At 36.6% G+C, this 25,179-nt stretch overlaps 4 protein-coding genes and 1 pseudogene across 6 annotated transcripts; 2 read left to right on the forward strand and 3 right to left on the reverse strand.

The window, feature by feature from the left end:
• Positions 1 to 1,809: 1,809 nt before the first annotated feature.
• On the forward strand, positions 1,810 to 10,064 carry LOC112732670 (putative disease resistance RPP13-like protein 3; annotated as a pseudogene).
• A 646-nt stretch (positions 10,065 to 10,710) lies between these two features.
• Positions 10,711 to 13,270, reverse strand: LOC112737242 (TOM1-like protein 1). 2 transcript variants are annotated; one of them, XM_072213363.1, is made up of 5 exons: positions 13,127 to 13,183; positions 12,918 to 13,041; positions 12,501 to 12,856; positions 12,090 to 12,347; positions 10,711 to 11,234 (listed from the first exon to the last, which is right to left on the reverse strand). In XM_072213363.1, exons 3-5 carry the CDS (start codon positions 12,828 to 12,830, stop codon positions 10,818 to 10,820), a joined length of 1,005 nt encoding a protein of 334 aa, XP_072069464.1. In that variant the 5' UTR covers positions 12,831 to 12,856; positions 12,918 to 13,041; positions 13,127 to 13,183; the 3' UTR covers positions 10,711 to 10,817. The 2 variants fall into 2 exon arrangements, with proteins under 2 accessions (XP_072069464.1, XP_025642829.1); XM_025787044.3 differs by having other exon boundaries at positions 12,501 to 13,041; positions 13,127 to 13,270.
• A 1,714-nt stretch (positions 13,271 to 14,984) lies between these two features.
• Positions 14,985 to 17,035, forward strand: LOC112737245 (mitochondrial import inner membrane translocase subunit TIM22-4). The gene is made up of 5 exons (XM_025787049.3): positions 14,985 to 15,207; positions 15,310 to 15,504; positions 15,778 to 15,962; positions 16,047 to 16,119; positions 16,714 to 17,035. Exons 2-5 carry the CDS (start codon positions 15,342 to 15,344, stop codon positions 16,797 to 16,799), a joined length of 507 nt encoding a protein of 168 aa, XP_025642834.1. The 5' UTR covers positions 14,985 to 15,207; positions 15,310 to 15,341; the 3' UTR covers positions 16,800 to 17,035.
• Positions 17,036 to 17,347: 312 nt separating this feature from the next.
• Positions 17,348 to 19,500, reverse strand: LOC112737244 (binding partner of ACD11 1). Its single transcript, XM_025787048.3, has 5 exons — positions 19,151 to 19,500; positions 18,855 to 18,958; positions 18,677 to 18,749; positions 18,316 to 18,402; positions 17,348 to 18,227 (listed from the first exon to the last, which is right to left on the reverse strand). Exons 1-5 carry the CDS (start codon positions 19,154 to 19,156, stop codon positions 17,580 to 17,582), a joined length of 918 nt encoding a protein of 305 aa, XP_025642833.1. The 5' UTR covers positions 19,157 to 19,500; the 3' UTR covers positions 17,348 to 17,579.
• A 1,459-nt stretch (positions 19,501 to 20,959) lies between these two features.
• LOC112737243 (heat stress transcription factor A-1b) lies at positions 20,960 to 24,472 on the reverse strand. 2 transcript variants are annotated; one of them, XM_025787045.2, is made up of 3 exons: positions 23,999 to 24,472; positions 21,857 to 23,158; positions 20,960 to 21,311 (listed from the first exon to the last, which is right to left on the reverse strand). In XM_025787045.2, exons 1-2 carry the CDS (start codon positions 24,206 to 24,208, stop codon positions 21,887 to 21,889), a joined length of 1,482 nt encoding a protein of 493 aa, XP_025642830.1. In that variant the 5' UTR covers positions 24,209 to 24,472; the 3' UTR covers positions 20,960 to 21,311; positions 21,857 to 21,886. The 2 variants fall into 2 exon arrangements, with proteins under 2 accessions (XP_025642830.1, XP_025642831.1); XM_025787046.2 differs by lacking the exon at positions 20,960 to 21,311 and adding an exon at positions 21,501 to 21,773 and having other exon boundaries at positions 23,999 to 24,471.
• Between the last annotated feature and the right edge of the window lie 707 nt (positions 24,473 to 25,179).

Below are 25,179 nucleotides of genomic sequence, written 5' to 3' on the forward strand. Positions count from 1 at the left end.
TGCTATATTTCTTCACGATACCTTTTCTTATGAAATTAATTTTATCCGTTTGGTAGGCGCCTTGGATCTTGCACACCAGACGTAATTTGATGACACGGCCACCAGAGCAGATTAGGTCATATCTGAGACGTGCTGGGTTTGAGTACGTGGCCTATATGGTCGAGTTCGAGCACGACTGGTCGCTTGCCTCGGCGTTGATAGAGAGGTGGAGGCCTGAGTCCCATACATTTCATTTACCGTGTGGGGAGATGACCATCACCCTGCAGGACGTCACCTATCAGTTGGGACTCAGGATTGATGGTGATCCTGTTAGTGGATGCATAGGTGGGTGAGAGCAGCACTATCAGGGACGGACCATTAAGGAGTTATGTGAGCAGATTTTGGGTGTTGTTCATGTCCCAGAGGACACCAAATGGACTGTCAAGCTCACTTGGTTCCACAATACGGTTTGTGAAAAGTTGGAGCAGGATGCCACAGAGGAGCGCCTGATGAAGTACCCGAGAGGATACATCATGCAGTTGATAGGGGTATCCTCTTCCCATATACATCTGACTCTTGGGTGCATATCAGGTGGCTTCTCTTGCTGGAAGACCTGGATGCGTGTGGCTGGTTGTCGTGGGGTTCGGCTATGCTGGCATGGCTGTACCGCCAGATGTGCCGAGCCACGGAGCACGGGCGAACAACTTCTTCGAGCAAATGAAGGGCAGTGGGATGAATCCCGATGTTGTCACATGTAATACATTAATTGAAATTCACAGCAAGGCAGGACAGTTGAAGGAAGCGTATAAGTTCTTGAAAATGATGTTGGATGCTGGGTGTCCTCCTAACCATGTAACAGACACAACATTGGATTATCTGGGAAGGGAAATCGATAAAATGAGATACCAAAAGGCATCAATTTTGAGTTTAATAGATGACACTTCTTGAATGTAGTTCTCCTTTTTGGTGTTTTACCCCTTCTTTGATCACAGGCAGTGTGCTCTGTTGTTGTGAAATCACAACAACAATAATTGAAGCTCAAAGACAAGAATTCTGGTCTCAGAACAGCTCACATTTGATTCTAGTACGTGAGGCCACTATTTAGTCATGTGGCAGAGTTAAGAAGAAATTCACGTCCTGTTGTTCACCATCAAAAATTGGTTATCCATAACTTGTCTATTTCAAGCATAATACAATATTGGGGTGAGACTAGTACCCGATTCCATATGCAGGCCCGGATCCGTAATATCTTTCCCAGTGGCCAATGTGAAAGATGCCTAAAAAGTGTTTGATAATCCCCATCTGCCAAATCCATGATGCAGTGAGGATCTGTGCGAGCAAGGAGGCACACGTTTATTTTTCCCTCTGCAAGTGATTAGATTTAAACTCAATACTATGTTTAGAGTACTCATTATCGTGTGTCGTACAAATTAGAAGTAAACTTCTTAATTACCATTATCTGGATCCTTGTAATTATTATATCATTCTTTGGTTTTTGTAACTGAATATGCGAAACTGCCATTGATATAGTTACTGCTGTCTTTAGGATATAAATATATATAATATAATGCAAGTGACCATATAATTTGGAGAAGGAACTTTCTTCAGCTGCGTATGTTGACTTGAGGCAGAGTCAATGAGGATTGAGGAGAAGACAAAGTCACAAAGGTGATGTCTGGAGTAATTTTATCAACTGCATTATTTATTGCATTCCACTTTAATTTCCATTCACACTTCACAGTCTTTCTTACTTACAGCAACCATCATCAGTTCAGTTTCTAAACACAAATCAATCCATTCCTTACTTACATACACCCCCCCCCCCCTCCAATGGCAGATAGTGTGATTTCCTTTGTCCTGGCCAACTTGTCCCAATTGCTAGAATGTGAAGCCAATCTGCTATGTGGCGTGGATGACAGGGTTAGATCCCTTCAAAGTGAGCTCAGCATCATAAACGTGTTCCTCAATGTTGGAAAAAACTCAACCAAGGTTCAAAACAAGAACCTGTCTAACAGCGGAAGCACCAAAAAATAATTTTCCCACAACCTGTGCAATTAAATAGGCAACACCAAAGATACTCCAAGCAGCAAATATAATGGCAGAAATTAAATAATCAGACACCAGAATTTTAACGTGGGAAAACCCCCAAAAGAGGGACAAAAAATCCATGGGACCTAGTCCAGAAAAATCTTCCACTATCAGAATAATGGGTACACAAACAGTCTTCCTAGTAACACTAGGGCATCTCAACAATCAACAAAATACATCACCAAAACTGGTGGAATCAACATAAACCTTCCACAAAGTGGGTATCTCAAATCAGGCAAAAGAGAAGGCAATACAACAAATAAGTTATATCCTAATGTTCATCTCTACACCAGGAATAACATACTAAAATTTCATAAGAAATGGAGCAAGTTTACCAAGTCAATGTGATCAAAGTTGACTTGCCCTTTTCCTCCCAATTTCTCTTTTCTTCGACCTCGACGGCGTGCTTTCTGTTTCCTTCTTTCTTTTCTTTTTGAAAAGAGAGGCTTCCAAACTCTCTCTCCCTCTCTCGTGGCTATTAGGCTACTCTTGTTTTCTTTTATTTATTTTTTTTGATTTAATATGTCTGGGTCCCACTTGAGGTTGGGGACCCACCAACAAATCTCCCCCTCACCAACTCAAGTGGGGATAGGCTGCTCCACCAAGCCCGCCTTCTTTTTGCAGTAATCAAACTTCACTGCAGGTAAACTCTTAGTCATCATATCTGAACCATTATCATCAGTATGGATCTTCTCAAGTGCATATGACTTCATCTCAAGCGCTTGACGTATCCAATGATACCTCACCTCTATGTTCTTCGATCTGGAATGAAACGTCGGATTCTTGCTGAGATGGATAGCACTCTGACTGTCACAAAACAACACAAACTTCTCTTGATTGATGCCTAACTCTTGTAGAAATTTCTTCATCCACAAGAGTTCCTTAGAAGCTTCAACAACAGCAATGTATTCTGCCTCTGTAGTAGACAAAGCGACACATTTCTGAAGTCGAGATTGCCATGACACAGCTCCCCCTGCAAAAGTCATCATATAACCAGAAGTAGACTTCCTTGAATCAAGATCCCCAGCCATATCCGCATCTGTGTAACCATCCAACACAGGTTGGCCACTCCCAAAGCATAAACAAACTCTGGAAGTACCATTAAGGTATCTGAGAATCCACTTCACTGCTTGCTAGTGTTCCTTGCCAGGATTAGAGAGAAACCGACTAACAACTCCAACGGCATGAGCAATATCCAGCCTGGTGCAAACCATAGCATACATCAAACTGCCAACTGCAGATGCATATGGAATCTTCTTCATTTCTGCTTTCCCTTTCTCACTTGTAGGACATTGCTGCGAACTCAGCTTGAAATGACTAGCAAGTGGAGTACTAACAGGTTTGGAATTACTCATGCTAAACCTCTCTAAAACCTTCTCAATATACTTCTGCTGTGACAACCACAGTTTTCCATTCTTCCTGTCACGAGTGATACTCATGCCAAGGATTTTCTTTGCAGGACCCAAATCCTTCATAGCAAAGGATCTGTTCAAGTCTTTCTTAAGACTTTCAATCTTCTTAGTGTCATGACCAACAATCAACATGTCATCAACATAAAGCAAGAGAATTATAAAATCACCATCAGAGAATTTCTTAACATAGACACAATTATCAGAAGAAGTCTTACTATACCCATGACCTTCCATGAAGGAATCAAACTTTGTGTACCACTGCCTTGGCGCTTGCTTCAACCCATATAAGCTCTTCTTTAACTTGCATACAAGGTGCTCCTTTCCTTTAACCTCGAAACCCTCTGGTTGCTCCATATAAATTTCTTTATCTATGTCACCGTGAAGGAATGCAGTCTTCACATCAAGCTGCTCAACCTCTAAATTCAAGCTAGCCGCCAATCCAAGCACAACTCGAATAGAGGACATCTTCACAACTGGAGAGAAAATCTCCTCAAAATCAATACCTTTCTTTTGCTCAAAGCCTTTCACAACCAATCGAGCTTTGTATCTTGGCCGTGAGACATTTTTATCCGCTTTCAACTTGAACACCCATTTATTCTTGAATGCTCTCTTACCCTTCGGCAATTTCACCAATTCAAAAGTATGATTCTCATGCAAGGATTTCATTTCTTCTTGCATGGCCTTCAACCAATCTTCCTTATGCTCATCAGACATAGCTTCCTGGTAGCTCTCTGACTCCCCAGTCTCAGTATTCATCACATACTCATGAGGAGAGTATTTCTGAGAAGGATGACGCTCTCTAGTAGATCTTCTCAATTCAGGATCAACTGATGGTTCAGGTGGAACTTCAACATCTGGCACCTCAGGTTGAGGTGTAGGTTCATCATGCAAATCATCACCATCATTATCAACTTGTACATATCCCCCATCAACAGGAGGTCTAGTGGAAGGACCAGGTTCATCATCAACAGAGCGTCTAACAGTTACTGTTGGCTTATCTGTCTTCTCAAGATCTTCAATAGTTTGGTCTTCAAGAAAAATCACATCTCGGCTTCTAATTATCTTCTTGCTCACCGGATCCCATAATCTGTAATCAAAGTCTTCGTGACCATAACCCATGAAGATACACTGCTTTGACTTTCCATCAAGTTTAGACCTTTCATCTCTTGGAATGTGAACAAAAGCCCTGCAGCCGAACACTCTCAAGTGACTATAGGAGACATCTTTCCTTCTCCAAACTTTCTCTGGAACATCACCATTAAGTGGAACAGAAGGAGAAAGGTTGATCAAGTCTACTGCAGTCCTCATCGCTTCACCCCAAAAGGATTTAGGCAACTTTGCATGAGAGAGCATACACCTTACTCTATCATTGATAGTGCGATTCATTCTCTCTGCAACTCCATTATGTTGAGGAGTCTTAGGAACCGTCTTCTCAAGCTTGATCCCATGTTCTTTACAATACTCTTCAAACGGACCCCTGTATTCACCACCATTATCTGCTCGAACACATTTCAATTTCCTTCCTGTTTCTCTTTCAACACTTGCATGAAAGTGTTTGAAGATTTCGAGCACCTGGTCTTTAGATTTCAAAACAAAAGCCAACACTTTTCGAGAATAATCATCAATAAAAGTAACAAAATATGATGCACCACCTAGTGTCTTAGCATCCATAGTGCAAACATCAGTGTGAACTAAATCTAGAACATGTGATCTCCTATGAGGTCCAGAATTATGAAATGATACTCTAGCATGCTTTCCAACAAAACAATGAGTGCAAGTATTTAAAGTTGTACCTTTCACTGGAAGTGAGTGCTTCTTGGCCAAGACGCTTAGTCCTTTCTCACTCAAGTGACCAAGACGTATATGCCACAAATCAGAAGAGGAATCATCAGCTACATTCACATCTTCTTTGCACAACTTTGCTTGCAACCGGTAGAGAGTAGTGAGACTATTGTCTTCTCTAGCAACAATGAGAGCCCCTTTGGTAATCTTGCATTTTTCACTACCAAAGGAAGTGCAATATCCCTCTTGATCTAATGCCTTCACTGAAATGAGATTGAACCGCATATCTGGCGCGTGCCTAACATTCTTCAACTACAACTTGCATCCCATGTTGGTTTCAAGCCACAAATCACCCATACCAATGATATCACACACTCCTTTATCTCCTAATTTGATCTTGTCAAAATTTCCAGCAATATAGGAAGTGAAAAATTCACGCTTCGGAGTGACATGACATGAGGCACCAGAGTCCATAATCCAAGTGGAATCATCACAGACAAGATTCACATAATTTTCATCATATGTGATAAGAACATCTTCATAAACAATAGCAGCAGTCTCTTTATCACTATCTTTACCTTTGTCTTCGTTTCTTCCCCTTGATTGTTCTCTTTTCAAGAACCTACAATACCTCTTGATATGCCCCAGCTTGCCACAATGGTGACAAATGAACTCCTTTCTTGGCTTGTACTTTCCTCTTGACTTGCTTTGACTCTCTGACCTGTCAGAACTGTGAGGCTTTCTACTTTGACTTCTCCCCCGTGACTCTGAAACAAGTGCTTCTGACTGGGAGGAGGCATTAGTCAAACCTCGCTCTCTTCTTCTGGCTTCTTCATTCAACATGCTCTCTTTAACCATTGCTAACGTCAACTTTCCTTTTGGAGCTGAGTTAGTCAGTGTCACAACCAGAACTTCCCAACTATCAGGCAAAGAGCTCAACAACAACAAGGCTTGCAACTCATCATTCAAAGTGATTTCATTATTTGTCAGTTCGTTCACCGTCTCTTGAAAAATACTCAAGTGCTCCGGCATTGATTTACCTTCAACATACTTCATATTGACAAGCTTCCTAATCAAGAATGCTTTGTTTTGCACATTCTTTCTCTCATATAACTCCTTCAATTTCTTCCACATCTTCTCAGCATTCGTTTCGGTGTCAACATGTGGATACACACTAAGATCAAGCCATTGCCTAATCAAAGCAACTGCCTTCCGATTCAGCTTCTTCCATTCAGCATCGGATTTAGTACCTTTGGATTTATCCCCTTCCACAGGATCATACAAGTCCTTGCTATATAACATATCTTCCATGAGGGTCTTCCAAATCGAATAATTTTGAGAATTCAATTTGACCATATTCGGTCCATGAGTATTTTCCTCCATTTAATCAGCACAGAAATAAACAACCAAAGCTCTAGATACCACTTTGTTGGAAAAAAACTCAACCAAGGTTCAAAACAAGAACCTGTCTAACAGCGGAAGCACCAAAAAATAATTTTTCCACAACCTGTGCAATTAAATAGGCAACACCAAAGATATTCCAAGCAGCAAATATAATGGCAGAAATTAAATAATCAGACACCAGAATTTTAACGTGGGAAAACCCCCAAAAGAGGGACAAAAAACCCACGGGACCTAGTCCAGAAAAATCTTCCACTATTAGAATAATGGGTACACAAACAGTCTTCCTAATAACACTAGGGCATCTCAACAATTAACAAAATACATCACCAAAACTGGTGGAATCAACATAAATTCTCCACAAAGTGAGTATTTCAAATCAGGCAAAAGAGAAGGCAATACAACAAATAAGTTATATCCTAATGTTCATCTCTATACCAGGAATAACATACTAAAATTTCATAAAAAATGGAACAAGTTTACCAAGTCAATGTGATCAAAGTTAGCTTGTCCTTTTCCTCCCAATTTCTCTTCTCTTTGACCTCGACGGCGTGCTTTCTGTTTCCTTCTTTCTTTTCTTTTTGAAAAGAGAGGCTTCCAAACTCTCTCTCCCTCTCTCGTGGCTATTAGGCCACTCTTGTTTTCTTTTATTTATTTTTTTTGATTTAATATGTGTGGGTCCCACTTGAGGTTGGGGAACCACCAACACTCAAAACATCTAAAGGGAAAACCAAAAAAGGAATTGAGAAAGAAGTTCTTAGCCAGATCAGAGATGTCGCTCACGAAGCTGAGAATGTCATTGACACCTTTGTTGCCAACGTGGCTATGCACAAGCGTCGAACCATGCTGGGGAGGATGCTCCATGCTTTTGAACAAGTAAAGTTGCTCCATGATGTTGCGGAGAAAATAGACAGCATCAAAGCCAGTGTCAATGAAATAACAGAAAACAAGATGAAACTCACCAATGTCTTTCAACAAGAAGGTGAATCATCATCAGCAAGAGAGGATGAGGAGAGGGTGCTGTTGCTGCACAAGAGAAGAAGAAATGTGGAGGAACATGATGTCGTTGGTTTTGTTCGTGAATCAAAGGCAGTGATCCAGCTGCTTAAGGAAGAGACTTCCCAGAGCAATGTTGTCTCCATCATCGGTATGGGTGGCTTGGGCAAAACCACCCTTGCCCGAAAGGTCTATAACGGCGACGAGGTGAAGTCATATTTCAAATGTCGTGCATGGGTCTATGTGTCGAATGAGTACAGAGTTAAGGAGCTTTTGCTTGGCCTCATCAAGTGTTTGATGCCTAACGCTGAGAATGATAATGGGAAGAAAAAGAAAGGAAAGAAACAGAAGGGAAGAGAGAAACCAGGTGACCTGTCTAACTTGGATATCGACGAGCTAAAGCTAATGGTGCAGAATTTCTTGACCAAGAAACGGTATCTGGTCGTCCTTGATGACCTCTGGAAGACTCAAGACTGGGATGAGGTACAAGATGCTTTTCCAAACGACAACAATGGTAGTAAAATACTCATCACTAGCCGTTTGAAAGAGGTGGAATCGCATACGAGTCCATATCCTCCTTATTACCTTCAATTCCTCGGTGATGATGAAAGTTGGGAACTCTTCTCCAAGAACGTGTTTCGAGGAGAAGAGTGTCCTTCTGATATAGAGAATCTTGGAAAACAAATGATCAAAAGTTGCGGAGGTTTGCCACTCTCCATTGTTGTTTTGGCAGGTTTAATGGCAAACAAGAGGAAGTCACACAGGGAATGGTGCAGAGTTGTGGGACATGTCAACTGGTATCTTACTCAAGATGAGTCCCAAGTTAAGGACATTGTACTCAAACTCAGCTACGACAACTTGCCTACAAGACTAAAGCCGTGCTTTCTGTATTTCGGGATCTACCCTGAAGATTTTGAGATAGGTGTAAGGTCATTGCTGCAAAAATGGGTGGCTGAGGGATTTATTCAACAAACTGGGACCAGAAATGCAGAGGATGTTGCTGAAGATTACTTGTATGAGCTCATTGATGGTAGCTTGGTTCAAGCATCGCGAGTGAACTTTAATGGAGATGTGAAGGCATGTCGCATCCATGATCTTCTTCGTGATCTTTGCATATCTGAGAGCAAAGAGGACAACCTTTTTGAGGTTTGCACAAATAATAACATCTTGGAGAGATCAAAACCTCGCAGGCTTGCAATCCAATGTGGCATGCATCGTTATGTTTCTTCAAGCAACAATGACCATTCATGTGTCCGCTCTTTGTTTTGCCTTTACCCATGAAAGTACGATTTTACCCCCAGTGAGGTGAAATGGCTTTTTAAATTGTTCAAATTGGTTCGGGTATTAGATCTTGGGGAAAATTATTGCAGCAAAGTCCCTTTCAACTTGGGCTTATTTATCCATTTAAGGTATTTAAGAATACGCTTAGATAGTGGTTTATTCGAGGTTCCGGATTCTATATCTGCACTTCAATGTTTACAAACTTTGGAAATATACAATCACAATTACTACTTAGGTGCTGTGTTGTGGCTTTCAATATTTTTGCCCAGTGGACTATGGAGCCTGAAACAACTTAGGCATCTGAATACTAATGGAATCATGATCCTCCGTGGCCACCATGGTTCAAAAGAAGAAGATGAAATTATGTGGAATCTTCAAACCATCTATTACATTACATTCAATAGACAGATTGCATGCTTGTTAGAGAAAGGAAGGTTTCCCAAGCTACAAAAGTTGGGTGTGCACATCTCCTGGATCCCCAAAGATAATGTGCATGAATTGTTGTCAAGCTTACAACGATTAAGTAGTCATCTGAACAAGTTAAAACTTTTCATTGAATGGAAGCAATATAAGGTTTCAGAGTCCTCAAACTTAAAGCACATGGAATGGCACATCGGTTGCAAGCCAATTGAATTGTTACAGACCCTGCAGCAGTTCTCAAATCTGAGCACATTGAAAGTTATAGGAGCTTTGGACCTTGCAATGTGTGATATAGAGTTTCCTCCATGCATTACAAAATTAACATTGACGGGAATTAGCTTCATGAATGATGATGGGATAAATGCCATTGCTAATCTTACTAGACTCCAACGTTTGAGCTTGCATGGAGCACTTGAATTTCATGATTCCTTTGAGATTAATTGCAGTGCCGGTAGCTTCAAACGGCTCCAGGATTTTTTGATGCTGGGGCTCCAAGTTCATAGCTAGAAATTAGGCAATGGTGCAATGCCATGCCTTCAAAGTCTGATTATCAGAAGATGTAGAAAATTGGACAATCTCCCAGATGAACTGTGGTCTTTGACTGCCCTGAGACAAGTACAAGTTCAAGGACCAAACCGAGCATTGTCTCTTGCACTACGAAATTTGGAAATGAAGGATGGATGTAAGCTCATGATTGAAGATTAGAAACTATAGAATTCAGAAACAGGGTTGTTCAGTTTGAATCAAATTTAGCCTTAACACTTATGATTATAACTGGTATTTAAATGTTATTATCATGATCAGAATCTTCTAAATGGTTATGATATTTTTCTATTTAAATTATGTTATGACTATTAACTTTTTGTACAAAAAGAGGAGGCTTGGATTAACGGTTGAGTTGTCTCTGTGTGATTTCAAGGTCACAGATTTAAATTATGAAAACAGCACTGATATAATTATCAGTGTACATTACACCTTTGAGTGTGGTCCTTTTTCAAACCTTACATTAACGCGAGATACTCGTGCACTGAGCTGCCTTAATTAACTTTTTGTGTGACCATATATGATAGTGTGTTATAGGAATAGTTCTAATATTTTGCATATTCCATTCTATAATATAATTTTATATATAATTTAGAAAATGTGATTTTCAATACTATTCTCTATCTTAATAGTTACTACAAAATAGATTTTGCATTGATGTATAAAGATTTATAAAAAAATTATATACTATTATTTTATTTTTATTTTTATATATTATAATAGAGGTGATGCCTTGCATTTAAATTTAATTTATGATTTTTCAACTTTATATGTATTTATAGGACGCATTTTAAATAAATCAACGAGGTTTGAAGAACAAGGTTCAAAACCATGATCTAATATATTATAGAAGTAACTAGTAATTAAGTATATAACTAATTAAGGTTATGTGTCGTTTGTTGCAAGCATAAATAATTAGAAGGAGATGAGATCATGCTTTGATGATTGGTGTTGGTTGGTAGGATCATCTCCAACACCTCTTTTGCCAAAAATCATCTCATCAAGATCATGCATCATGTCATCATGGCTCAATCCAACCCTTGAATCACTTGGCTTCCTAATCAAGGCATCATCATCATCATCATCTTCAGTTGTGTTCCGGCCGGGTGATTCCTCCGCCTCAACCGGTTGGAGTGGAGTAAATGTAGGCAGAGCAGGAGGAGCTGTAGGCTTGTTGAATTCTTGATACTTGGTTAGAACCTTTTGAATCTCATCATTCACATTCAATGCCTCAAAAAGAAGTGCTTCATTGTCTCCAGAAGTCTCAGCTATTCTTTGCACATCACATTGAGACCTTTGACACTGTTGTACTAATGAGGTTGTCAGTTCATCCTGTACAAACAAGTTCTGTTAAATAAGTGGATTTTTCAATTCAGATGGTTCACTAACGAGTAAAGGAAAAACCATGTGAACCTATATTTAACTAACGGTTTCTATTCAAATGGGATTATGCAATCAACTTCGTATTTATTTTATATTAATTATTGAACTGTTACCTTTTTGTGAAAGTCATAAGTCAATAGACTTATTTTTCCTGACTAGTGGACTTTTATTTTTCTTACTAATTTGTTTTGGATTTGAAATTTTCAGGAAGGCCTCAAAAAAAGATAATAGCAGTTAGCAATTAACATTATTTTTCTTAAAATATAACGCGAGAAAAAGATAAATAAGTCTCAAATTTTTTAATTCAAAGACACGTAAGTTTTAACTAATTGAAAATACCAAAACGTTCTTAATTTTTTAAAATACGGGATATTTAAGTCACTCTGTCTAAAATATATAACAACAAATCAGTTCCCTAAAAGGATTTAGATATCTCGTGTTTTAGAAAGTAAATGATGTTTTTGTATTCTTAATTCGTCCCAGACCTATTTGTGTTTAAAGTAAAAAGCTCAGAGATTCAGTTTACTCATATAACACTTATCTATGATAAATTTAACACCGTTTAAAAACTTACCCTACAATATTCAGCCAAATAATTAGGAATTTTTTTTTTTTTTAAAGTTCGTCACCACTCACCAATCTATTATATCATTATTAAGATTTAAGGTTTAAAATTTGTGTCTGTTATTATCATACTTGAGTTTAGAATTCAGTCAATAATAGTTATTAATGTAAATTGTATAAATGACACGCAAAAAAAGCAGCTAGTGGTGAAAATCATGAAACACTGAAAAGAAATGATACCCGTAAAAGTTGCTGGTGTGGTGAAGAAGATAAGACAGTATAGAGAAGCTCAATGGTGTTTCTTGCAACATGAAAAGCTTCCTTTGTTGTTGGTTGAGAGGTGAAGCTTCGCATGGGAATATCATAGCGAATGGGATGTGGTAAAATGATATCATCTGAATCAGCAGCAGAGGATGAACGACGAGGAGGAGGAGTGAAAATTGGAGCCAAGCTTTCATTGTCTCTCACAGGAAATCCAACACCCCTTGATTTCAAACTCTGCTCAAACAAGAGTAATTATCAAAAACAGGCAAGAGTAATTTTTTTTACTATATAGAAAAAAAATGAGTTATACAAATATTTCTCTAAACTTATTTAGTTTATACATATAGAAAAAAAAAATAAAAAATTGAAGATAGATATGTATAGCACCTTGTAAGTTTCTTCAAAAATAGGCAAATAACGAAGCTGAGTGGTTGATTCTCCCCAAGCCTCAATCATGATCAAAGCCTTGTTGCGGTTACTAGAAACTGTTAAAGGATCATCAATTAGTTTAACCATCTCATCAAGAACTCTCTCAGATGCCACTTCCATGAATCCCTTATTGTCACAATTCTTAAGCAATGCTTCAAGAAGGACCAATGCAAGGTACTGAATCCTCGGATTATTCCTCATCATGATCCTCCTCTTGATCGCCCGAACCACTTCGCCTGCGTTGATGCTTTCATGATCATTGATCAAGTCATAGATTTGAAGGTTCATAGACCAGTCAGGCTCGTCGAGGGACTCTGATGTAGCCTCCTCGACGAGCCTGTCTGCATGGTTTTGACCATGGAAAAATTCCTTTACTTTGAAGCTCATAGAACTCATTCCGGCACTCATCTTTCGACCTACTTCCACCCCACCAATCTTGAGACGCTCTCCTAATGCGTTCACTTTTTCCATTAAGTTCTCACTCATCTTCCTAACTTATCTATAAAAAAAAAAGGATATCTCAACCAAAATTATAGTTAAAATCAAAGTATTAGTCTATGATGGGAAAGAAAATAAGATCATACCTTAGCTTAATTTCCCTAACTTGTAATTTGGAGAAAGAAGAATGGATCAAGGAAATTAAAGAGAGTGAGTTGAAGAAGTGTTGGATTGTAATGTTACGTTCCTTGGGGACTCAGTCACATTTTTAATTTCTACTTCTATCAAACCTTTTTGTACGTTACATAAAATAAAACAAAACACTTTTTTGTTCAACCACTATCTATATCTCTTTGGGAAAATGACAAAGGAGAGTTCAGGGAAATGAAATGGCATATGTAATGAAATAATGATCAAACTTTCAAACTTAATAAAAATTGTTATAATTCTTTTTGGGGGAGAAGAAAAATTTGTATAAGGAAGTTAGAATAATGATGATAAAGTGGGGAGAAAGAAAAGAATTCTTCAGCTTTCATCCAAAGTCTCAAAACTTTGTCCCGGAATCAAGGAGAAAAAATGACGTGTATATATTCAGCAATTTATGTCTAAAAAATAAAAATATATTATTATTATATTGAACAACTAAATTATGGTGAGTGACAAGTTTGGATGATATTTTACAAAATGATATTTTTAGAAAATTACATGTTGATATTTTGCAAAACTACTTTATATTTGAATAATAATAATTTTAAAAAGATGACAATTGCAGCATTTCAACATAAAAGGAAGAATTTTATAACTTTTTTTTCCAATAGTTCTACTTATATTTATAAGAAAATTACTCAAATGTATTAGAATATACAAAAATAAATCTTTTTAACTGAAATTTCTTTTTGCGTTTTTTTAAGAAGGAAAAATACTCAAATAAATCCTTGAATTTAAATTGATTTTCATATATTTTTTATTCATTCATTTATTTTCTATTTTAACTAAAGTGTGCATATTTAGACTAATTTATACTATTTTTATATCTCATTTTTTAAATATAATTTTATATTTTCATTTTTTTATCTCAATATTTCGGATCAATAAACAAATGCAGCCTATGATCTCCCACCTCCAATATAAGCTAGTGCCCAACAGATAGTGGCATTATAATAATTGGCAACAAAAATTATTATGATTTATATTTTATAAGTTTAATTTTAATAGACTAATAATATAAAATATTTTATACAATAGTATAATTACATTCGTTCTATTATTTATATAATTAATATTAAAAATAATTATTTTTATTAATATAATATTATATAATTAAATACACGTATAAAATATATTAATAATATAATAAAATTAAATTCATATTTTATAGAAGTTTGGTACTCTTTGGAGTTGGCTCCTGCTCCTGCAGCAGGGAAGTCGGCATTGTCCTTACTATAATCCTGGCAAACGGAAGAGACACACTACAAAACATTTAATATTGAACTGTTTGACTAAAATTACGGGCTAATATAAATTAAATTGGTGCTTTAGAGCTTTTCTCTTTTAACATATCATATCACATTTTAAATTTTAACTTTTAACAGTGATATATCAGCTATGATACACGAATACTGGTACATATACGGGAACGGAATACATCGACACACAAATTTTAAAATTTTATAAGATACAGAAATATACATATATGTGAAGCGTTAAATATTTTAGTGCCTAAAATTATTTATGGGTGAATTTTAAGGGGCTAATTTTATTATTAACTGGATGATAATTTATATTTTATAAGGTGATGAGTTCTGTAAAAATTATGATGAGAGGTTACAAGTTTTTGGACAATCGTCAATTTTAGGTATACAACACACTTACACACTCCTCACATTTTTACCACATTTTTCTTCAATTGCAATCTCTAAGGTTTAAACCCTAGACCTTTGAGATGGGGAGGAAAAGATATGCCATGATGTGAGCTAAGACTTATTGCCGAGAGGTTACAAGTTTATTCGCCCCAGTTTTTGTCATATGCTTATTTAGGCTGGGCCAAGAAACTATGGTATAGGCCCAAATTAAACCAAAAATGGCCCAAATCCGAAAATACCAAGGAGTAGAGGAAGCATTCGCACAAAAACTAGTAACGCAGCATAGCTGCAGCCACCGCCGACCCTTCTCCTCCGTCTGAATTCAGCTTCTCCGCCGCCGTTGATCACCGCTCATCAGACCACAGGCAAATCTCCTTTAGCTATAGCTTCTGTATATAGAGATTTCGAAAGTATTATTTTGCAGTTTTTTTTTCTTACTGTTGATTATGAAGTGTTTTTCTGTGAAGTCTTGGATCAATTGAAGGAGTGTGTGTAGAAAATGGCTGATGAGTCAGGAAAAGGAACTGAGAGTGTTGCTTCGAATCTGAACGAAGCTGAGAAGCCTCCGATTCAACCTCTGAGGTTGCCCACAGCTGAAGAAATTCGCGGCCAAGATATTTGGAATAACTGTGCTGTGCGCAGTGTTGTTAGTGGAGTCATGGGTATAATCGTAATCATACGCTTTTTCCAATATAATTTTTTAAGCTTTACATTTATATTAGTATAAATTTATTGCCTTTATTTTGGGAGTTTAATCAAACAATGCAGAGTCATGCCATGACAAGATAATAAAGGAGTTGAAGTGCAATTGTCAATGTTAAATATGCGATTTTGATATGCTTTAGGGTTATGATAGGGTTTGGAAGATGTTGAGGCATTGTGATTTTTTTTTTAATTTGTTTTTATTGGGATTTATATGATGATGCTTTTTTTAGGAGGTGGACTTGGCTTCTTCATGGGATTGCTTCTTGGAGCATTAGACAGGCCTCATGAAGAGATGACTGGCAGGCAGGAGTTTATATATCAAGCGAAGCAGATGGGGCGGCGGAGCTGGGGTTCGGCCAAAGCGTTTGCTGTTATGGGTTTTATATTCTCAGCTGCAGAGTGTGTTGTTGAGAAGGTAGTATAATAGAGATGAAGAGGAACATATTTTGAGCATGTCGGGTTCCTTCTTATGCCTTGTCTTTTTGATATTCTTTTGCAGGCACGAGCGAAACATGACATGACAAATACTGTTGTTGCTGGGTGTGTTACTGGAGGTTCAATATCAGCAAAAGGTAACCTTATTTGCATTCATTTCTGTCATTGAAGCCTCACGAGACATGTAAAAAAGACAGACTTGGATGCCTTGAAGTTCCAGTTTGCTTTTTATACTTTACCTTAAGAATTTAGAATATTTAGTTTCTTGACTTTTTTGGTACTTGGAAGAATGTGTTTATACATGAGAAGTGGCAACTGAAGCCTAAGGATTTTGCATTCTTAGAGTGGTAAGTTCCTAGACCTTTAGATAACCATTAAACAAAATTGTGGCTAGCCATTGATTTGAAGTCCTATCTCTAGTCTTATGCTTCTGTTTGGGAGATTGATAAACTTAGAAAGGCATTGAAGATTTCAAGCTTTGCTCTGCCTCTGACATAATCTGTAGTTGTGAACGTGCAAATTACCTTAAAAATTTAATACTAGAGTATGTTTGGTTGGAGATAAAAATGGGTTGGAAATTTCCAGGATGATCTGAAGAATTATAATTACTCTGATCCTAAATGTGGCATAAATACACTGTTTTCGTTAAGATTTAAATGTTTCTTGTTTAGTTCAAAAATCTGTGCTCTGCCTTTGTTTCAGAATGTTTTGGTGTTGCTTTGTGATTGTAGGTGGTCCAAAAGCAGCATGTGCTGGTTGTGCTGGATTTGCGGCATTCTCAGTCGTTATAGAGAAGTTCTTAGACAGGCATGAGTAGCTACCTATTGAATTGAAGTCACCCAATTTTGCATTCATTAGGCATAGTATGGATTTTCGTAGTGATAATCTTTTGCCCATTTGCCAAAGGGCTCACACAAAATTGTAGTATTTTATTTTACATTGATTATTGCTTATTTGTATACAATATCAATTGGTGGATGCATTCCTCCAATTCCAAACTAGATGTAACAAAACAATTTGGTATTAAGCAATTCAAATAGTTCCTTTAGCCTAGTGCATTCATGTACCCTATTTAGGTGTAAGGTGTATTTTGATTCTCATATATTCTTATCCTTGAGGAAGAATTGTACCCCATAAATTTTTCAACATCGTTTTGGACCTATATCAACACTCTTATGGTCTTGCTTTTTACTCAACTCTTTCGAATTTAAGACTTTTAACATTTAATTAACTATGTACCTATTTTAATCCATTTACAGCACAGTTAACATTCTCCTAACTAACCATTTACCTGATTATTCATACCTGAATATCTACTTGCATAGTAAAACACTTGAAGTCGCCACCAATGGCAAGAGATCAAGGTTGTTTAAAGAAGAGCTATAAAGCTTTATTCAGACATGCAACAACACTAAGCATACATTTGACTAATCAAAATGCAAACCCAGGAATTATTCCTGTGTTACTGTTACTATTATTACTCTTACATGTTAAAGGCTACCCATACCATACAAGTTATATCATTAAATCCTTTAATGTGTTGGTACTATATAGTATAACCCCAATTCCAAAATGTATACACTGAAATATCTACAAATCAGGGGTTCAAGCCTTGAGTTGTGGAAGGGTTAGAAGGGTGATTGGCTGTTGTTGCCTGTTGTGGTGGTTCATTTCTAGGAGGTTGAACAGCTGTGTTGGCAACATGTTGAGGTTCAGGCATGGTGGTGGTGGTGGTGGTGGTTGTGCTGTTGTGAACATCTTTATTGACTTCTGTACTGTTTTCTTGATTTTCTTGTGCTAAAACCTTCTCCATAGTTTTCTGTCCCACTTCCTCAGCAGCCTTAGCAACCTTGCTATATGCACCAGTCACCCATGTTGTCCCGGTTAACACATAACGGTTCTTCATGAGAGTTGATCCGGCAGTGCTCAGCGACTGCTCTGCCGCTGACATGGCAGACTTAGCCTTCTCGGATACTTGATACCTCTCATCCATTTCCTTGACCTTATCATTCACCAGCATCGAGCCAGCAGTGATTTTTTCACTGATACCAACCTTCTGGTCCAATGTAGCAACTTTCGACGAGGCAGTAGAAGTAAGCTGGTGCCTCTCATCGAATGACTTTGCGCGGTTTAATACGTCTTGGCCCAAAATGTAGCCCTTGGCCAGCATGCTACTCACGACATCCTCGGCTGTTAACAAACCAGATTCAGAAGTCACAGCATCTGCATTTGTGGTTCCTGTTGCCTGATCAGAGTAAAACTATGAATTTGTAAACATGGTTGACAAATATAATCATATTAATTGCCTAAGAAATCGAGGAAGCAGATAGTACAGTTGGGATTGTAGATGCAGCCGAGGCAGGTGCAACATAATCTGTAGCCAAAACTATGGTTATAGCTTGTCCAACCAACACAGCTCCCTACAGATACAAGATAGACTCAGCATGATAGAAGAGATTATAAGCGTTTTTTACTGAACATTCCATTGCTAAATAGTAGCAATTCTGGTACAAGTTATAGGAGGTTTAATAATTTGAGTATAACACAATTAATTTAGCAATGCCAATATTACTCTAGGTCTCAAAATAAAAAGATGTTAATTGTATGATCACCATAATGGATTAAAGACACATGTTGAATCAAACAAAGACTTAATAATAAGATTGGAGAGTAGGCACTAAGAAATGAATCTACCGATAGAAGAACTGCAGTTTCTGCTCCATCTGAACTATTGAAGGTAACATATGCAACTTTGGAATTATTCTCACTGAAAATTTTCAAAGCAATTGTTATATATACAAAGGGAAAAAAAGAAAGAAGAAAACAAACAATAGAAAATACAGAAAGCAGAACCAATCTGATATAAACAAACCTCTTCATTTCTATATGTTCTATTTTTCCAGGATATGTCAGAAATTCCTTCAAATCTTGCTCTCTTGCGCCTGAAGAGATGTTGCTCACTTTAACCGTTCTTGTCTGTTAGCAAACAATGCAATTCATATTCTGAAGAACCAATCATTTTCAATTTGGAGGAAAATTATCTATTGAATTTGATAACATAATTTCCATGCCAGAAAGGAAAAATATCCATGGAGTTATGAAGAGAATCGTGAAAGAAAGTACTGAAGATTAAAACAATAAAACCATATATGACACTTAGAAACTGACCGCCATAGAGCTTATTGATTATTATTTGAAGCTTGTGCCTATGCAAGAGATGAATCAATCTTCACGAAAGATGATGATGATGATGATGACGATGATGTTTTGGAAATTTGGTTATAGGAATTGGTAATGGCTATGGTCATTATTAAGGGAAGTGATAGTAAAAATTCTTATTGGTTTTATTTGATGATCGAATATTGAATGGCAAGTTATTTTAGCATTTGGAGAAGAAGCAACGGGTGTTGGTTGAGATTCATAGATACGTGGCAATGTTAACATGCGCTTCATAAAAGATGCTCTTACCAATCTTACAGCTGCACCGTTCACCTCTCCTCTTTCTTCAACACAAACCTACGAATCACACGTGGAGGGCCCCACTCCTATATAAATCACATCATAAGCTTTCGGGGGATTGAGGGAACATGCAATTTCTTGTTTGGATTTTCTAAAAGAATGACACGTACCCCCATCAATGAATTTGAACACAAATTTGTGCGAATTACGAGTTATGAGTCAAAACATAACCAATTGTGTCCACCTTCGTTTGTATCTGGTCTCTGTTTTGAGCTAACTTGTTAATGAGTCTTTTTATCTTTGATTTAGTCCATATAGAAATATAGGACCACACACATGCTCATTATTTTTGCACAGCTATGCGGAACGCTAGCTAGGCCAAGCTAGCTTTGCTCTTAAATGAGTTGTGTTCACTTCTAAGATATGATTGGATCACATGTATTTACTAATCCAGATGTTTGTTGATCTTAAACTTTATTAATCATATTGGTTCTTCAATCATTCTATTAACAATTTTCGTCACCGATTGATATTATGAAACATTAATTAACAATTTTCGTCAACGATTGATATTATGAAACATTAATTAATAACATCCCGTCATACATTATACCTAACATGTCTAATTAAACATTGACCAAATATGTTTATGAAAATCTATTAATTTAATTTTTTTTTCAATTACATAAACCCTATTCTCAATATAACCTAGCAATTAAATTCATAAATTTTCATAAACATATTTAGTCAACGTCTAATTAGACATCTTAGGTATTATCAATTAACATTTTACATCATCAATCATGGACAGAAATTGTTAATGAAATAATTAAAAAACAAATATGATTAATTCATAATATTTGAAAGACCAATTTGATTATCAAATTTTTCATGGACAAATTTAAGAAAAATTCCATCTTTTAAGAATTAATTTGCCTAGTAATCCGCCTAAATAAGCATCCATATATATATATATATAAAATTAGATATCTGCCATCAAAATTAAACTTCAAAAAAATATCTTGAAACTGAGTATTATTTTGATCTGAGAATCTCACGAGTAACAGCAATCACCAATTCACCATTTTTAAGGATATTGGTTTTTCACCAAACGAACTTCATGTAATATGAAAATATGTGACAAAATGTCGACCAAAATATTCATGTGATAGAACAAGCAGATTCGCATAGATCCTAATAAAAGTAACTCCTTTGTCCCCTGTAACCTGAACTGCTGAACCCCTCAACATAAAAACTTGTTTGGAAGTCAAGTTCGACAGTACATGGAGGTTGTTCTGGACCAACACTATTAAGACCCTTCAACCACAGCAAACGCTGCCAATGAAGTCGCATAGTTCTGAATTGAATTATGTGTTTGGCTTTGAGCCTTTGGCTATAGCCAAAACCTTAGATTAACAAGATTTACCAAGCAAATCAGAGTTTTAATGCTATGGACCAACTCAGTTATGCAGTCATACAGAAACACCCCCACCTAAAACATTATTAACACATGAGAAATGGAGAAAGATGAGAGATTAGGATAAAACTAATAAAGTATAATTATACAGTTGATTGTACTGATAGTGATAAGCATCATGTGCTTGAAAAGAACACACAGAACTGCCAAATTCGAAATACATGTAACGATATTCAAAGTTTGCAACTTTTTTATTAGGATATTGGCCCAAATTGACAAACAAAACTCTTAACAATGGCAGACATACGTATTTGGGAGAAAGGAGAAACAGAAAAAAAAAAGGGGGGGGGGGTGGGGTGGGGTGGGGAAGACAAAGTAGTTTGAAGATATATCTGTCAGTTGTCTTTGCAGGAGAATGGCTTTATCTGCCCAGCAAGCAAAGGACCTCAACCACTGCAGGAATCATGAACAGAGAGTATTGGAAAATAAAATTTAGAGACTCTAGCTGACTTTAAATTCTCTCGTCCCTAACTAATCTTTCTTCTGGGGGACTCAAGAAGACCCTAGAAATATAACAATGTAAAAAAATCGACGCATGTGACTATGTGAATAGTATTAAGAAATGAGGAAGAAAGTATACAGTTTATAAAATAACTAAGCCTTATCACTCCATACGTGGAGACGGCTATATGGATCAAATGACTTAAAAAGTGCAAAACATACCATTTATACATCAAAACAAAAACAAAAAGAGATCAAGCAAGCTCACTCCCCCTCAATTCCTTCCTCATCTTCTTAACATAACACGAAAGTACATCTATACAAGTAAGTTCTCTTCATAAATATATATTTACAAACAGAGTCAGATGTTATTATGGACAGTCCTAATCAGCATGTATATCTCCATCGCTACAACTGCCACCAGAGTGACAAAACTTTAGACTATTTTCAAGGCAAATCAGCATGCTTGTTTTGATAACGTAAGCTTAAAAGTTTACCTTCAGTTGCAAGAAACATATATACAGAGTTTAAGACTTTGAAGCAAGAAGACCCATCTGTTGGGTAAGATGGTCCATATGCTGTTTTTTATCAGCAGCATTTTCCTGTTGAATCTCCTTTTCTGATGACAATTCCTGGTCACCAGTAAAATCACATCCCAAAGAGTTACACTTCACTTCATCTGTATCTCCAGTGAGAGGACTTGGCCTTAAAAACAGTTCCCAGAATTCATCACCAATTCCAGGAAGCTTAGAAACTCCATCTGCATCAGGTGAAAAAGCATTAGCTTCAATAGACTCTGTTCCATCCAAGACAGTTGAGATCATTTCTAGATCCTCCATATTTGCAGTGTCAGACCCCACAAAACTGAGATCAGGATTCATGAAGCTGCTTTCAGTTCCAATCCCTTGGACTTTACCAAAATCTAAAACACTGTCTTGGCATTTCTGAGCATTTAATTCTGGAAATTCAGCTGCTTTGACACAGTCAGGAAACACTGCTGGTGAAGATTGAACCTCAGATCTGCTACTGGTCATTCGACTGACGGGAAATTGTGGTTCTATAGGCACATATGACTGTCCAGAAGTTTGTGGATGTGGAACCTCGGAAAGGGTAACACCAGATACTCGAGTGGATGAACTACTGCTATCTAAAGGAATGGCTGTAGGAACATCATCAATAAGGAATGCATCCGGGCTCTTAATTGATGAGTCCATCCTCGTAGAGTTGTTCATTTGCAAAATCTGGCATAACAATGATTTTGCTGCCTCATTTATAGAAGGCTGATACTTGACAACACGACCATCAAGAGAATTATGGAGATGCTTGTTGGCTAAACTATCTTCATCCTGCCTGTGGAGCCTCCTCTTTTTATTTCCTCCAGTGATGTGTCTATTACTTTCATTCTGTTGTACAAATTGAGCCAAGAAGCCAGGACTATGCATGGCTTTTGCCAGGAACGACATCATCTGTTGTTGTCGCTGCTCCATTACCTGAACTCGTTGCCCAACAGTTTGCAACTGGTTATCAGTTGTTTGCTGCTGCTGTCTTAACCTAACAAGTTCCTGCATAAGAACATTCTTATCCCTTTTCAGTCTTTCAATCTCTTCCTCAATCCCAAACTTCCCAACTTCAACACAAGCCCCACCAACAGGTGTGTTCTGCACCTGAGATGGTTGCTGAGTACTACCATTTACATGAGAAGTTTTCCGCCTACTAATACTCTTTAAGAGCTGCTTTTGTCCCTTTAAAAAACCTTCATTTGCAAATTCCCAGCGGTCAGGGTCAACTTTTCTAAAGCCCTGCTTGTCAATCAGAAAGAAGAAGACTAAACAAAGAGTAGGAAAAATGGATGTGCATGCTACATAAAAACATCCAGCATGCATGATCGAAGTTAAACATACAGTGCTAACAAATGCATAAAAGTGAGAAGAAATGGCAGAGACACCATCATCATCGTGGCAATGGCAGCAACTATCATGGAACTAAGGGCTAAGTGATGAAGATTATTCGATACCATAAAAAATAAAAGAGGAAAGAAAAGCTACCCACCTCCTATCATATGGGACTTTATTTTTTTGACCAAAACACGGAGACATTCCATTCCCATGACTGTAAATTCCAAATTCCAATCTCGAAAGCAAGAATGGGAACGTTAACAGTATTCACAGGTCAGTGATCCTGGAAACATTTGCTCCGAACCAAATGCCTCCTGCTGTTAATTCTCTTTGCTCTTGAGCTGCTAATTACATCCTATTGCAATTATCACTATCATTTCGTGATTAACATGTTTTACTCCAAATATAAGGGAGAAAAAACAAAATTCAGCTAAGCTTAACCTAAGATGCAAACCCCAGACAACGTTAAAAACAAAAAAGACAATAAACAAATATCCAAATCTAGTAAAGCCAAGCATGCACAAAAAGAGAAAGATTCAAACTGAGCTGCAAACCATATAAAGAAAGGAAAAAAAATTCATTGACTCATAACAACACAAGTTCATCAAAACCTTTTGATCCTACACAGTAATAACAGCTGCACTACACAGATCTTACGGTAATCACAAGCAAAATCTACGACGCAAACGAAACCCTAAAAAACAGATAACTTAAGAAATTGAGGGTTTCTGAAATTGAATTTACGTATGTGTTAAGCTGCCTGACGAAGCTGGAGAAATTGTTGTGCTTGAAGTATTTGGGCAAGATTCGGCTTGCGAATTCGGGAACGTTCCAGACGACGAAGCTGTTGCTGTTATCGCTCCACGAAACAACCGAGTCAGTGGACGAGTCATCCACCATGTCGTACGTCTTGCTCAGAAACGGCGCCACACCGTTCACGTTCGCCGAAGCCATAGCCAAAAAACAAGATCAAAGGAATTAATAGATGATGTGTGTCTATAAATATAGGTATATAAAGAGAAAGAGAGAGAGAGAAGATGAAGAAGGAGACAAGAGATATAGGAAGAAATGAAAGAGGGAAAGGGAAAAGACAAGAGAGTGAAGCAGGGAGAGAAAAGGGTTTTGTTAGGGATTTCGATTTCAGTTTCGATTTTGATGCTTTTGCTCTATTTGCAATTTGTTCACAGCTTCTTTATTTTTTGAGTAATTACTCTCCCAAAAATTTTAAAAATTGGCATTTTAGTTATACATAGATCAATTTTAGATAAATCAGTTTTCAATTCATTTTTTTTAAAGTAATTATTTAAATTAATTCTTAAAAATTTTAAAAATGAATATTTTAATTATTAAAAAAAATTAATATATAAATCAGTCTCTAATATTTTTTTTATTAGATACAACGATCCTCCATTCAAAAAATAAAATAAAATTATTATTATTATTATTATTATACTATTTTTTCTATAAAAATTAATTAAAAAATATTATTTCGGTTATTGACGTTTAGAACCAGTCTTAATTTAGTTCTAAATATTTTAAATATTTTATATTTATTCTAAAAACTTTTAAATGAATTTAACATTATTTTATCATTCAATTTACACAAATAGTTAAAAAAATAAATAATTTTTAAAATATTATTATTAAATTATATTTTTTTTATGTTGAAAAACTATAATTAAAATTTTCTTGTAAAAATTATTCTTTTCAATTTTTTAATATAAAAATTCAAAAATCTATCCATCAATCATTAATATTTCAGAATAAAAAAAAAAAACTTTTATGTTAGTAATTATTAGTGAATCAATTTTATCTAGTACCAAAATTAAATGTTATTAACTTTTAAATATATTAATTGTTCATGTTAAATTTAACCGTAGAACAATATTAAATTCATTTAAAACTTTTTTATACTGATATAGAAC

The sequence above is a fragment of the Arachis hypogaea genome, chromosome 13, assembly GCF_003086295.3.
Source record: "Arachis hypogaea cultivar Tifrunner chromosome 13, arahy.Tifrunner.gnm2.J5K5, whole genome shotgun sequence".
Classification (NCBI taxonomy): domain Eukaryota; kingdom Viridiplantae; phylum Streptophyta; class Magnoliopsida; order Fabales; family Fabaceae; genus Arachis; species Arachis hypogaea.